General features: G+C 43.2%; 1 protein-coding gene across 1 annotated transcript in view; it reads left to right on the top strand.

Moving 5' to 3' along the window:
* XDH (xanthine dehydrogenase) overlaps positions 1-16,151 on the top strand; it is a 125,465-nt gene that overhangs the window by 68,820 nt on the left and 40,494 nt on the right. The window contains exons 18-21 of the mRNA XM_040351324.1: positions 2,154-2,277; positions 5,448-5,567; positions 10,428-10,524; positions 15,528-15,652. Of these exons, the coding sequence (XP_040207258.1) occupies positions 2,154-2,277; positions 5,448-5,567; positions 10,428-10,524; positions 15,528-15,652 (466 nt within the window). The remainder of the gene's footprint in view (positions 1-2,153; positions 2,278-5,447; positions 5,568-10,427; positions 10,525-15,527; positions 15,653-16,151) is intronic.

The raw sequence follows: 16,151 nt of genomic DNA, 5'->3' as shown, positions 1-16,151 counted from the left end.
CACAACGCAAAGCATGCTAATAATTGAGGTCAGTGATAACACACAGCTCAAAGAGACAACTCAAGGCCAGACAACCTTGGTTAACACTGTCTAGCTCCTAGCGACCTCACCGTCAGAACTAATGACTGGTTTGTGCTCTACGGAGTTCTTAAAAGTCTATTTGACCCGCAATTGGCCTTCCATCATTTATCAATCACTTATTGACCCCCAGGCATTTATTGCTCCCCAGCGCCACAAATGCACGCAAGGAAACACGCCGCAATAGCTATGTGAGAAAATAAAACACTACACCCCAAATCGGGTCCTCCGATCAACTAATCAGAACCTTCTCCACATACCCAAATCTCGCTACATAACAAAAGGAGAACGAAGATTCGCTGTCCAAGGACCTCAGTTATGGAACGCTCTACCCGCAGACATTCGGTTAGAAGAAAATCATCGGGCCTTCAGAAAAATACGTAAGACTCATCTATTCTGAAGCATGGCTGGACGACCACATTGGTTACAGCGCCTTGAGGCGATTTAGTTTGCATTTGTAGCGCTATATAAGTTACTCACTCACTCACTCACTTGTGAGCCAATTTATCAATCCCTTGGATAGTCTCACCGGCCCTTGGGGTCAAGGCCGATATTATTTAATATCTACATAAGGCCACTACTATATATTATTCGGCGCCATAATCTTAGCTTTCATGTTTATGCAGATGATACGCAAATCTATTTTAGGCTACCTAAAAATGAGGAAGTTCAGGTAGATTTGGCATCCTGCCTGGATGAAATACAGTCCTGGATGGGAGCCAATTATTTAAAACTTAATGGCTCCAAAACAGAATGTATTATTATCAGTAATCAGAGCAAAATCAGTGTGACTGATTTTCCGTCTTGGCCGGTTTCGTTTATGCCATCCCCGACCCGGGCTACCCAAGTTCGGAACTTGGGAATCATTGTGGATTCCAAATTGTCATTGAAGGCGCAGGTAAATCAGGTGGTAAGCGCATGTTACTACCAACTGAAACTCCTGCGCTCTACATTGCATTTCATTGACGAGGTGGATAAAGTCCAAGTGATCAATGCTTTTATTGGTAGTCGGCTGGACTATTGTAACGCGTTATACATGGGGCGTCCAAAAACCCTTCTGCATAAGCTTCAACTGATTCAAAATGCCGCAGCAAGGTTATTAACGGGTGTGGGTCGTCGGGACCATATTACACCTTCTCTGAAAGCCCTGCATTGGCTACCGGTGGCTGAGCGGGTCTTGTTCAAAGTGGGTTGTATCGTCCATAAAGCCATCCATAAGATAGGCCCAGGGTATCTGCAAGAAAAATGTACCTGTTACGTTCCCAACAGATCACTGAGATCTGCTGATCAGGCAAATCTGACTGTCCCTAAATTTAGAAGAACTAAATGTGGAGGGAGGACGTTGGATGCGCAGGGCTCAATATTCTGGAATTCTCTACCTCTATATATAAGACGTGAGAAGGATTTACTAAAATTCAGGAAATTTTTAAAAACGTTCCTATTTGTTCAAGTGTATGGCCCTAATTAGGGTAAGATATTAGTATTGGTATGGTATTTTAGCTTTTTTAAATGTTATTATGTATTTTATATTGTTATCTTATAGTATGAGAGATGTGTTCTGTATTTTTTCATATGTTGGTTCTATGAGCGCATCGAGGCCTGCTGGTAATGACTGCGCTCTCAATAAGCATTTTAAATAAATAAATAAATAAATAATATTGAGCACTTTGGGGAACCCTGTTCTAGCCAACAGCAGGTCTCTTATTGATATAAATGACACACACATTATACAGGCATGATCCATTGTTATCACCACCAGGAAACCCACCTTTAGAACTGTCATGGATTCATCACTGGAGTACCTGTAAACAAGTGGTTGCAAAGAGGCCACAAGGAATCAGTAGCACTAACATCCAACAAAGAATTGCAATATGGTGATCGTGAACACAAATGTTTTGTAAAAAAAATGTAATGCTAATTATTTATGACACCAAAGGGATTTGTCATGCAGTTAGGGTTTTCAGTCTTTTTACACAGTTTCTTATTTGCACTGCTTATTTGTAATGCTGCATGGAAAACCAATTAAAATTATGTTTATTAATTCAGGTATAATTTTTTTGCTTACTTAAATACAGCTCAATTGATGTCTCAGAAGCCCAACTCAAAGCCGGGTTTGTGTGCTTTCTTTTTACAAAAGATGTTCCAGGAAGTAATGTTACCGGGGTCAGAAATGACGAGACAATATTTGCAGAAGATTTGGTAAGCAAAATAGGCAACCCCCATGCCCTAATCACGCATCTTTCCTTTCTAAGACACATTTTTATCCCAACTGTAAAGGGTCAGTCCATCGAAAACTTATGAAAAAAAACGAAATAACCATATTTTTATATTTTTTTTATGTTTGGTTCTTCTATTTCTTGGGCACTTCTGGTGAGATCTCAATGCTAAGTTGTGTAGTCTGCTGTTTTGCTGTGCCTATTACGATGGGTTCCCAACATCTATGAAGGGCTATATTTACCATAGTGGCACACGTGGGGCAGTGCTTATAGTAGCAGAGCTGAGTTAGCACAAATCTTTAAAATTTACAGATTAAAAAAATATATATATTTTTTTTTTTCCTGTCTATTTCTGTACATTTGTGGCTAATTCAGCAAGAGACTACAGTATACGGGGAAGGAAGTGCAGAAAATGAAGTATCTTGTGGTCTGTATAAGGAACATGTAAGAACATAAACAGCATGCTACCTCCAACAGTTCAATCTAGCAGATTTTTAAATAAAAATAGGCACATAACATAAGGGGCGGAGCTTGTACAAACCAGCATCAATACTCAGTTGGGCCCAAGGCAGCATCTTTGCTGGAAGTTTGAAAAGAGTGAATATTACCGCGCTTATCAGGGGAGAAAAAGGGGGGGGGGAAGGGAAGTGGGGAGGGGTGAGGGTACAGCTGCGGCACTGAAAGGTGTATCAAACCATACGTAATTGTTAATGGGGAAGGTAGTGCTGCGCTAGTGGGTGGTGGATGGGCAGGTGTATGGACAAGTGGGGGAAGGGAATGGAAGATGGTATAACTGAGAATAGGAACAGTATAACCAAAATAGCATAAACAAAAAGATGATCAGTGAACAATACTGGTGCAAATCATATAACTCCACACATTTCTCTTAATGTGATAAAATACACTATGAAATAAGGTAATGGATAGTGCAAAAAAAATTTGTATAACACAACACCCAAATATCTGTGATGGGTAACAGTATTAAACTGGTGGTAAACAGTCCATAAACAAGGCTTAAGCTGTGTCAGCAAAAAATATATATGAATAATAGTTTAAAAGTCCAAGAAATAAGAAAAAGTGCTAATGTAGGTCCGCAGTATGAGGTGGAAGGGGGATGGGTATCCAGTGATCCTTTTAAGATGAATGAGGATGTCCCCTTACCTTACTGCTGTAAGGTAACAGCATATAGATCCAACCACATTAGATGGTTATCCAGATGGGCTCTGATCCAGAAACGACAGGTCCTCCTTGGAAGTCTCGTCCTGCTCCTTCGCCTGGCGGCGAAGGAGCAGGTGAAATCCAGCTTGCTGCCTCCACAATGCGGAAAAGTCATTGTGGAGGCAGCAAGCTGGATTTCACCTGCTCCTTCGCCGCCAGGTGTCCACCACCCAGGCCAGGGCGAGATACTGATCAATCTGGGACGAGACTTCCAAGGAGGACCTGTCTGTTTCTGGATCAGAGCCCATCTGGATAACCATCTAATGTGGTTGGATCTATATGCTGTTACCTTACAGCAGTAAGGTAAGGGGACATCCTCATTCATCTTTGCTGGAAGTTTATTTAATATTATGAAAAAAGGAGGAGGTAGAACACACAAAGGTTGCAGAGGGGAGACAACACCCAAAAAACACAGCTGGACAGTAACAGATCCCTCTATTGGAACATCAAAGGCATATAAAAACCCAGGGGCTCTGTTTCAAACCTTTTGCTGCAACTGACATCAGGCACAGATCAAGCTTGATTATCTTTTTCCCCAGCCACAGCAGCAAGTGGAGCACAAAAGTGACATTAGATGTCATTATTTTAAAGCTGCACATATGTACATAAAAACATAAACAGCATATTCAATAAGTATGTTACATATCATCTCACATGTTAGGGCAAGAGCAATAATTATTGGGACATTCTTGGTTAACTTTAACATGATTACCTGTAAATGTCTTTAAAGCATCACCTATGAACAATTTTGGGGTGTCGACATTTGTTGCCAATTTACGAGTGTGAGCAAATTTAAAGTGGTTGTAAAGGCACACGGTTTTTTACCTTCATGCAGTCTATGCATGAAAGTAAAAAACCTTCTATGTGCAGCAGCCCCCTTAATATTTCCGCGAGGCCCCCTCTTGATCCAGCGATGTCCACGAGACCCTTGCCTCTATGGGGACTCGCACTCCTGATTGGCTATTGGCAGCAGTGTGAGCCATTGGCTCTTGATGCTGTCAATCACAGACATCAAGCCAATCAGGAGATGGAGGGGGCGTGGCCTGATTACAGCTCCATGTGTGAATGGACACACCGAGCAGCGGCTTGGCTTGGGTGCCCACATAGCAAGCTGCTTGCTTTGGGGGCACCTGACAGGAGGGAGGAGCCAGGAGTGCCGCTGTGGGACCCGAAAGAGGAGGCTCTGGCCCTCTCTGTGCAAAACCACTAGCTTCCTGATGACATGTTGATCACGAAATGCATTGAGGCTGCACACTCTCTTCTTCTGATGTAATTTCCGCTTTTTGTTGGGGTGGAACGCACACTGAGGCATGGAGAGATTGTATCTCTGCTCTGGCCAAAGATCGCTGTTTATACTAGTACTAGCACACGAGCACCTTAATATGTGAGTGAGCACTTTTATGTCCTTACTGGTGTTTGATTTATAGTCAAACATATTGCGCTATGTGATGTTTTTTGTTTACATCAAGTCATATAGCCCTATGAATATAAAAAATACCCTCCAAAAGGACTTGAGCCTATAAAGTATCCTCTTTTCATCTGGTGAGTCTGCAATTTTCTCACATGAGTGAAGGTGAAGCACGGCTTGGTCAACTAAGAGTACCTGTCACTATATGGTGTTTTGGTGTGTCTGTTTCACTTATATGACGACTGTCCACTGTGTGATATAAGTTTTATGTTTTATCACTCAACTGAATATCTTCTTGAGTTGAAATGAAGGTCGAGAATTGACTTCAATATTTACATGCACATGAATAACTTATTCATTAAACTAATTAAAGCCTTTAACTGGTATCTATCAGTTTGGGATAAACTGATACTAATCTTGGATTTCATTGCAATGGGTCATATACACTCTTCTGTTTTGTATAATCAAGTGCTAGTTATTGAAAAAGGATGATAATTTGGGAGTAACTAAATCTTCTACTCCAAAAGGTGACTTGCGTTGGCCATGTTATTGGTGCGGTAGTTGCTGACACTCAGGAACACGCACAACAGGCAGCAAAAGCTGTGAAGGTGACTTACGAAGAACTGGAGCCAATTATTACTATCCAGGTATATTAAATGTGTCCCTTCCTTTTCTAGACTTGTATCTGAAGCATGACTTAATCTTTTAGCCAGTTATTATAACATCATATAAATTACATTTATTGCCTACTTAGCATTTTTTGACAGCTGCTGATTGGCATTTTTAGGGTAGAGGTAGACATAAACGATAGGACCATAATCATTTGGTTGATCTCTAGCTAAAACCATTTTTCTTTTTAGATAAAGTGTTGAAGGGTTAGAATCTCTCTCAGATTTTTATTGGTACATTAATGCCCTGGCTACGTCACATCAGCCCCGTTGGGGCTTGTTGTTTATTGTTTAGGACTTTGTCATATTCAATAAACTCATATCGAAAAAATTGTCAAATTTATATATATATATATATATATATATATATATATATATATATATATATATATATATATATATATATACATACACAAGAAACTTGTGGACACCTGGCTATCACACCTCTTTGGAATATCCATTCCAAAACCGTGGGATTTCAAATTAATTTGGTCCTCCTTTGCAGCTGTAAAAGCCTCCACTATTCTGGGAAGGCTTTCCACAAAATTGCGGAGCGTGTTTGTGGGAATTTGTGCCCATTTAGCCAAAAAAGCATTTGTGAGGTCAGGTACCGATGCTGGGTGAGGAAACCTCAATCACAAGAGATATTCCAATTCATCCCAAAGGTGTTCAGTAGTTTGAGGACAGGGCTCTGTGCGGGTCTCTCAATTTCTCTACTATATACTCATATATTGTACCTGTGTTTTATGGTGCTGGCTTTGTACACAATGGCACAGTCATGATGGAACAAAAAAAGATATTTTCCAAATTGTAGCCATGAGGTTTGAAGCACACAATGGTCTAAAATGTCTTTGCGCATTGTAACTTTACCACTAAACTTTTCAGTGGAAACCTGAACTTAATAATTTGGAGAGGTGCCCACATACTTTCGGTCATATAGTAGGTGTGTTGTTCAGTTGTCCACAAATTCTTGACCATAAAGTTTATATGATAAAAAATCTGGATGCTAATGGTGAAACCATTTGAGCCACATCTGAACCTTTTAATGATGGCTCTATATACATTACTCAACCAATGTATAAAGGTTTTGTGAGCAGTGGCGGCCCGTCCATAGGGGGCGCCCGGGCGCCGCACCCCCCCCCCCCCCCTGTAGTCATAAAAAAAAAACTTTTAAAAATTTGTTTTGCAGCGCCGCGCAAAACCGGACATTGGGCGCCGATTATCTGAATAAGGACAGCTGGTTGGCTGTGCGGAAGTGCCTATCAGAGCCAGCGGCTCTGATAGGCTTTCCCAGTACAGCCCTTCAGCTCTCGGATGTCTTATCCTCGGAACGTAGTGGGCTACGTCCCTTGGATAAGACTGACTGCCGTCTCAGCCAATCAGGTTCACTGATTCTGGTTATCAGTAACCTGATTGGCTGAAGCGTCATCGAGGGCGGCAGAAGACATCGAGGGACCGTGGAAGGAGGTTTGCGAACCCCAAAAAGGTAAGTGCCGGGCGGGGGGGGGGGGGGGGTAATCTGACTGGCGGCATTTTACAGGGCACAGTGGGGACAATTGATGTGGGGACAATTGATGTGGGCACAGTGGGGACAATTGATGTGGGCACAGTGGGGACAATTGATGTGGGCACAGTGGAGGACAATTGATGTGGGCACAGTGGGGACAATTGATGTGGGCACAGTGGGGACAATTGATGTGGGCACAGTGGCGACTATTGATGTGGGCACAGTGGCGACAATTGATGTGGGCACAGTGGCGACAATTGATGTAGGCACAGTGGGGACAACTGATGTGGGCACAGTGGTGACAATTGATGTGGGCACAGTGGGGACAATTGATGTGGGCACAGTGGGGACAATTGATGTGGGCACAGTGGGGACAATTTATGTGGGCACAGTGGCGACAATTGATGTGGACACAGTGGCGACAATTGATGTGGGCACAGTGGGGACAATTGATGTGGGCACAGTGGGGACAATTGATGGCATGGCACAGTGGCTGCGTTTGGCATGGCACAGTGGTGACAATTGATGGCACAGTGGTGACAATTGATGACACAGTGGCGACAATTGATGGCACAGTGGCGACAATTGATGGCATGGCACAGTGGCTGCATTTGATGGGCACAGTGGCTGCCTTTGATGGGCACAGTGAGGCTGCAATTGTCTCTTTTTTTTTTTCATTTGTTTGCGCCCCCCTAAAAATTTTGAGCACCAGCTGCCACTGTTTGTGAGTTTTCCCACATGTAGACTCAGCAAACTGGAGCCTTATGAATTACAGTATGAACTTGAATAACACTAGAAAAGTAAGCAGTTTTTGTAGACTGCAATTAAATCCCTATTGATTTGTGAAGTATTTTGAAAAATAATTATACACATTTTGATATGTTTTATGGTTTCTTTGCATTATCCTAGATTGTAAGCTCTAACGAGCTTGGCCCTCTGATTCCTCCTGTATTGAAGTGTATTGTAACTGTACTGTCTGCCCCCATGTTGTAAGGCTCTGCGCAAACTGTTGGTGCTATATAAATCCTGTATAATAATAATAATAATGATTATGAAACTAAGAACTATCTAAGGCTAGGTTCACACCACGATTTTACCATCCGATAAACGGACCGTTAAATCGGATGGAATCGTATGTGACAAAATCGTATGTAATCGTATGTCAAAATTGTCACTAAAAAATCGGATCCTGATTTTAAATAATGTCTGGGAAAAAGAAGATTTTTGAAGTTATGGATATTCAGGGGAACCCCGCCGGCAATTTAAAACAAAAATGACGTGCGGTTCCCGGTAAATATCCATAACCAGACCCTTCAGGTCTGGTATGGATATTCAGGGGAACCCCGCCGTCAATTTAAAACAAAAATGACGTGCGGTTCCCGGTAAATATCCATAACCAGACCCATTATCCGAGCACGTTGACCTGGCCGGCCGCAGAAAAGAGGGGGGGACAGAGTGCGGCCCCCCCTCTCTCCTGAACCGCACCAGGCCACATGCCCTCAACATGGGGAGGATGTCCCCATGTTGATGGGGACAAGGGTCTCATCCCCACAACCCTTGCCCGGTGGTTGTGGAGGTATGCGGGCGGGAGGTTTATCAGAATCTGGAAGACCCCTTTAACAAAGGGGACCCCCAGATCCTGACCCCCCCCCTGTGTGAAATGGTAATGGGGTACACTGTACCTCTACCATTTCACGAAGGAAGTAAAAAGTATTGTAAAAAAACACACTGACACAAAAGAATAAAGTCCTTTATTAAAAAAATAAAAAAAAAACTCCAGCGCTGAAAAATCCACTCGTTCCCGGCTTCCAGCGTTGTCCTGATCCTGCGACGGGTGCGGGTGATCTCCCGCGATGAGAAGATCCAGCGTCGGGTGATCTCCGCTCCGGCGATGTGAAGATCTATTCATCCGGCGCAGCAGCATCCCGGACCTCCTCTCACCGCTGGGCACAGCCCAGCGAATGAGCGGCTGAAGCGGTGACATTTCTTATATAGAGGAGGCAGAGCCACCCGTCACGTGACCCTGCCCCCTCTGACGTACCTCTGCTACGTCACTGGGGAAGACCATGAAGAGGAAAGGTCTTTCCTCTTCATGGTCTTCCCCAGTGACGTAGCAGAGGTACGTCAGAGGGGGCAGGGTCACGTGACGGGTGGCTCTGCCTCCTCTATATAAGAAATGTCACCGCTTCAGCCGCTCATTCGCTGGGCTGTGCCCAGCGGTGAGAGGAGGTCTGGGATGCTGCTGCGCCGGATGAATAGATCTTCACATCGCCGGAGCGGAGATCACCCGACGCTGGATCTTCTCATCGCGGGAGATCACCCGCACCCGTCGCAGGATCAGGACAACGCTGGAAGCCGGGAACGAGTGGATTTTTCAGCGCTGGATTTATTTTTTATTTTTTTTTAATAAAGGACTTTATTCTTTTGTGTCAGTGTGTTTTTTTACAATACTTTTTACTTCCTTCGTGAAATGGTAGAGGTACAGTGTACCCCATTACCATTTCACACAGGGGGGGGGTCAGGATCTGGGGGTCCCCTTTGTTAAAGGGGTCTTCCAGATTCTGATAAACCTCCCGCCCGCATACCTCCACAACCACCGGGCAAGGGTTGTGGGGATGAGACCCTTGTCCCCATCAACATGGGGACATCCTCCCCATGTTGAGGGCATGTGGCCTGGTGCGGTTCAGGAGAGAGGGGGGGCCGCACTCTGTCCCCCCCTCTTTTCTGCGGCCGGCCAGGTCAACGTGCTCGGATAATGGGTCTGGTTATGGATATTTAGGGGGAACCGCAGTCATTTTTGTTTTAAATTGACGGCGGGGTTCCCCTGAATATCCATACCAGACCTGAAGGGTCTGGTTATGGATATTTACCGGGAACCGCACGTCATTTTTGTTTTAAATTGACGGCGGGGTTCCCCTGAATATCCATACCAGACCTAAAGGGTCTGGTTATTGAATTTGCGGGGACCTCCGTTCGGGTTCCCTCAACCCTAGTAATAAAAAATCGGGTACATTTATCGCACAGTCATCCGATTCAGTACGATTTACATTGACCACAATATAAAAAAAAAACGGACACGATTGTAATACGATTTCAAATCAGGACCAAAAATCGTGGGCAGACACGTTTTTTGATACGATTTTAAATCGTATTAAATCGTATGCGGATCAAATCGGATGCACTTGGGGACCTAAATTAATGAATGGCAGTGAATGGATCCGTTTTGCCATACAGATTTGTACGATTTTAAAGCTAAAATCGTGAGTAAAAAACGGATGACAAAATCGTGGTGTGAATGCACCCTAAGTCTCTTTTTCTCTATCTGACTTCAGGAAGCTATAGACAAACAATCTTTTTATCCGCCTATCAAGAAGATGGAAAATGGGAATATCGAGAAAGGCTTTCAGGAGGCAGATCACATCATTGAAGGTGAGACAAGCAGCAAGATTTTCTGTGTCTATATTTTGCATGTAAACATGAGTGTTTATGTCTATGTGGTGGTGGTAAAGTTTCCCCCATTCCCCCCTTGGGGCAATAGCAAGCTCTGCTCTTTTGGGAATGCTTTTCTTCCAGGGTGTGCCTGTAGGAATTTGTGACTACTTGTCCAACACAGAATTTGTGAGGACAGTTACTGATGTTGGATTAGAAGCTCTGGCCCACAATCGGCATTCCAATTCATACCAAAGATGTTTATTAGGTTTGAGGTCAGGGTTCTATGAAGGGCACTTATGTTTCTCCAAACCATACTCATCAAACCATGTCATCGTGGAGCTTGCTTTGGGCGTCAGGCTATAGTGATGCTGGAACAGAAAAGAGCCTTCCTAATACTGCCCACAAGGTTGGAAGCACATAGTTGTCTAAAATGTCTTTGTATGCTGTAACATTAACAGTACACATCACTGGAAACACACAACTCTGACTACACTAATTTGAAGGGGTCTCCTCAAATCTTTGGCCATATAGTAGAAGTGGCTGTGAAATCACATATTGTGGAGGTATGGTTCACCAGGAGGATGGTCCAGACCAGGGCCAGATTAAGAACATCATGGGCCTGGTGCTGAGGATTTTGGTGGGGCCTTTTAGGCTGCATTCACACCTCCGCGACAAGTAACGCCGCATACGCGGCGTATTTTGCCACGAATAGTGTAACTTTTTTTTTACAAATCCTTCCTATTGCTTTGTATGGCCGAACGCCAATGCCGCCTGAAAAAAAGGGTCCGGGACTTTTTTTCATGCCGCAGGTGTACAGCGTCTATGAGATGTGAACCATCTCATAGACAGCAATGGGAATTCTCCCCTCCAGCGGCACGAGCGGCCGGCGTCGGGCGTTTTGTCGCGGAGGTGTGAATAGGGGGGGATATAAATAAATGCGTGGGAATGACATGAACGCAGCCCAGCCAAGGCATGTGACCATAGGCACAGAACCCAGAAGGAAGACCGGGTGAAGATGGAAGTGCCCGGGCCCCGCCCGATTCATCACAGCGCAGCACTGGAGGGCTCAGTCTGAAAATTGAAGTGTACACTAATGTGCTAATATGCTGTGCATACTTGTACGTTGTGGCATAACCTACCCCAGGGCCTCTAAAAAGTAGTAATGTCAGGAAAGTTTACTACCGCTTTATTATCACAGGATCCCAGGAGCCTCTCATGGGGCCCCCTACTGACCCGGTGGACGGTGGCCCTTGGGCAGTGCCTAAGTGCACAGTTGCCAACATTTAAAAAATATTTTCAGAGCCACTTTTTTATATAAGTGCTATATTTAGAGTAGCTGAGATCCCCGATGTTCCTCTATACATCATAGTAGTAATCACAAAATTAAATGAGTACTAATAATGGGGCAGAACAAATATGAGAACTGATATTTCCTTTAGTTGAACTAACAAAAGTGTGTCCATTCTAGAGCTGGTAACATTGAGGATATTCAGTATAATTTTAAAGAACTGTTTTTGTGGGTAAGCGACATAGGGGAGGAGTATGGACGGTATATAAGTGGGAAGTATGTGCAGGTGAGGGGGAGGAATGTGGAGGGTCTAACAGTGGGCACTATGTACAGGAGAGGAGTACAAAGGGTATGGAAAAAAGCACTATGTACAGGAGAGGAGTGTGAAGGGTATGACAATGGGCAGTATGTACAGGTAGAGTGAGGGGGTATGACAGAGGGTAGTACGTACCAGAGAGAAGTGTGGAGGGTATGATGGGGCAGTATGTACAGGAGAGGAGTGTGGAGGGTATGACAGTGGGCAGTATGTACAGGAGAGGAATGTAGACGGTATGATAGTGGGCTCTATGTATAGGAGAGGAGTGTGGACGGTATGACAGTGAACACTATGTATAGGAGAGGAGTGTGGAGGGTATGATAGTGGGCACTATGTATAGGAGAGGAGTGTGGAGGGTATGACAGTGAGCAGTATGTACAGGAGAGGAGTGTGGAGGGTGCGACAGTGGGCACTAAGTACAGGAGAGAAGTGTATGACAGCAGGCACTATGTACAGGAGAGGAGTGTGAAGGGTATGACAGTGGGCGCTATGTATAGGAGAGGAGTGTGGAGGGTATGACAGTGGGCACTATGTACAGGAGAGGAGTGTGTAGGGTATGACAGTGGGTACTATGTATAGGAGAGAAGTGTGGAGAGTATGACAGTGGGCACTATGTACAGGAGAGGAGTGTGGAGAGTATGACAGTGAGCACTATGTACAGGAGTGGAAGGATATTTAGGGACTGAGTAGTGGTTAAGCGGGTCATACATGGATTGAAATTACGCCAATTATGCAGAGACCAGCCATAGTCAATCTATGTATGGGCTAGCTGGTTTTACACAAGTCAATATATTAATCAACTTGAGTACAACCAGCCTGTTTTTTTTTCTTAAAACAATCAGTGCTGCCAGCTAAAGTTAGCAACACTGATCATTGTACGCACTGGCAGAACACAATAACACTGCAGGAGTGATTCCCCCATCCACAGGTCAGCAGGTGAGAGGGTATGTGGGGACAGGCTGGGGAGAGATACTAGTCAGTGGCTGGGTAGGCACTGGTAGTATCAGAGCCAGATACACACAGGTTACATACGCCACGATTGTTAGAGCGAGAACAATAATTCTAGTACTAGACCTCCTCTATAACTCTAAACATGTAACCTAAAAAAATGTAAAGCATCGCTTAGGATACCAAAAAAAATTGTGCTAACTTAACTAACTAGTGTTTTTTTAATGAATGAAACATTTTTTTCCAAAAAAACATGTTTGAAAAATTGCTGCGCAAATACCGTGCTAGAGCTGCACAATTAATTGTTAAAAAAAATCGTGATCTCGATTCAACCCCCCTGACGATCTTCAATGCAGAGTTTGCTGATTCTTTCATATAACAAGTGGAGAGACTTTCAGCTGTCAAAAGAAAATATCTGGGCAGTCTGCCAAGTTTTTAACAGGAAACATTGTAACTGACACTTCCTTCTTAGATCAAAGGGATACACTTCTGTGTGTAAAGAACAAATCTGGGCAGTCTGCGAAGTTTGTAAACAAAATGAAACATTGTAACTAACTAACATTGTAACTAAATTTAACCACTTAAAGTCCAACACTTGTTTCTTAAGTTAGAAAGCAATATTATTTGCTAGAAAATTACTTGGAACTGCCAAACATTATATATATTTTAGCAGAGACTTTAGGGAATACAATGGCTATTGCTGCAATATGTTATGTCACACTGCATTTTCCCACTTCAATGAATAATAAAAACCATAAAAACAAAACAGTGAAGTTAGCCCATTATTTTTTTTTTTTGTTTTAATGTGAAAGATGATGTTACGCCGCAACAATCGTGAGAGAATCGTGATCTATCTTCTAAGCAAAAAAATTGCAATTCTCATTTTAGCCAGAATCGTGCAGCTCTGTACCCTGCAACATAAAAAGTGCAAAGACCACCATAGAGTCTTTCTTTTCTAGCAAAAAACAAATGATGATTTTTACATGTAGTAGAGAAGTGTCAGAATTGGGCTGGGTGGCAAGGGGTTAATTACCATGAGTAATATACAAATAATTATTATAAGCACTGTGATCCTATCAGTCTGCTGTAGTGTGTCAGCTTGTATTTATATTGGCCGCTCTGAATGTAGCTTCTGACAGGCTGTGCAAGCAGGCCCGTATCTCCGGTACCATAAATGATAGCCGTCCCATATTTTAACCAGTTGTGGGGTAGCTCTTCCCATGCCTACCCCCAAATGTGGGGTTTCTGTGACCTCTGGTCATCGAGCTACAACCCCCCAAATTCGATCTTAGAAAAAAAAAAACTCTTAAAAAAAAAAAAAAATTTTTTTTTTTTTTGGGCAAATGGGCCTATCTTGAGAAAGGGGCCTGGAGCTGCAGCTCCATCAGCCCCATTGTTAATCCGGCCCTGGTCCAGACGAACGATCTTCAGCAGACACTTAAGTAGGTGCACGTAGACAAAAAGTGTCTGGAGTTCTGTCTCTTCTCATTGTTTATCATGCTTTATCAAATTATAGGGTGGGCCATTTATATGGATACACCTTAATAAAATGGGAATGGTTGGTGATATTAACTTCCTGTTTGTGGCATATTAGTATATGTGAGGGGGGAAACTTTTCAAGATGGGTGGTGACCATGGCGGCCATTTTGAAGTCGGCCATTTTGAATCCAACTTTTGTTTTTTCAATAGGAAGAGGGTCATGTGACATCAAACTTATTGGGAATTTCACAAGAAAAACAATGGTGTGCTTAGTTTTAACGTAACTTTATTCTTTCATGAGTTATTTACAAGTTTCTGACCACTTATAAAATGTGTTCAATGTGCTCTCCAGTGACATGTGGCGAGTGCTACGCTGTGGGCTCTTGCTGAATGAAGCTAGCACAGCCACTGATGTTTGTTCATTGGGGCCCTTTCACACTGAATATGCCTATAGCGGAGCGTTAAAAAATCGCGGTAAAACACTGCTATTTTACCGTGATTTTAACGCTCCGCTATAGGCGTATCCAGTGTGAAAGGGGTCTAATGAAGAAACATCAGTGGCTGTCCTAGCTTCATTCAGCAAAAGCCCACAGCGTAGCACTCGCCACATGTTCTTGTGAAATTCCCAATAAGTTTGATGTGTCACATGACCCTCTTCCTATTGAAAAAAAAAAAGTTGGATTCAAAATGGCCGACTTCAAAATGGCCGCCATGGTCACCACCCATCTTGAAAAGTTTCCCCCCTCACATATACTAATGTGCCACAAACAGGAAGTTAATATCACCAACCATTCCCATTTAGTAAGATGTATCCATATAAATGCCCACCCTGTAAATGTTATCCAGTTAAGATTTACATTTTCTTTAAATGCTCAGAATTTTACTATTTTCTTTAGTGTATTTTTCATATGGGTGCGTTTATTTTGGTACACTTTTAAAATAATTGCTTTCCAATTGGCCTCTTCACAGGGGAGATACATATTGGAGGACAGGAGCACTTTTACCTGGAAACAAACTGCTGCATTGCGGTACCCAAGGGTGAGGATGGAGAGATGGAGCTCTTTGCCTCTACCCAGAATACGACTGAGACACAGGTACCCATCCTTCATCACAAACATGCCAGCAGGAGATCAAAGCTTTCAACCTTTACTGTTACATCTCCACAATATTTCTCATAATTGCTTGCTATTTTTGGAGCTGTTTTCCCAGTAATATTACGGTCTGACAAAAGGGACATGGCTTAATCTCTACATGCTTTTCAGCCACCCACTGTGTCCTGTAAAGATGGAGCTGCTCATTACAAGTCATATGACTTTCACATTTTTACCACAGTTCACTCCAGTGCTGCTAGATTTACTCAGAATTGACCATGCCTTTATGCCATGCTTCCCTAAGGCTCAAGCTTATGAGTGCCTCATGGTAATGAAAATAAAAGTGTTCCCTACCCATGCTGAAAAAAGCAACAGGTTCACCTTAATGCAAGCACCCCTTATGCCCTTTCTTTTGCTCTCCCTTTTGAGTGAAAAGAAAATACCTGGTACTTCCATGTATATTAGCTCCTGTGATTCACACCTTTTCTCACTCATGGCAGCT

Source organism: Rana temporaria, chromosome 4, assembly GCF_905171775.1.
Source record: "Rana temporaria chromosome 4, aRanTem1.1, whole genome shotgun sequence".
NCBI classification, from domain to species: domain Eukaryota; kingdom Metazoa; phylum Chordata; class Amphibia; order Anura; family Ranidae; genus Rana; species Rana temporaria.
Note: the sequence above shows the minus strand (reverse complement) of the source record. Positions and strands in the feature narration are given on the sequence as shown.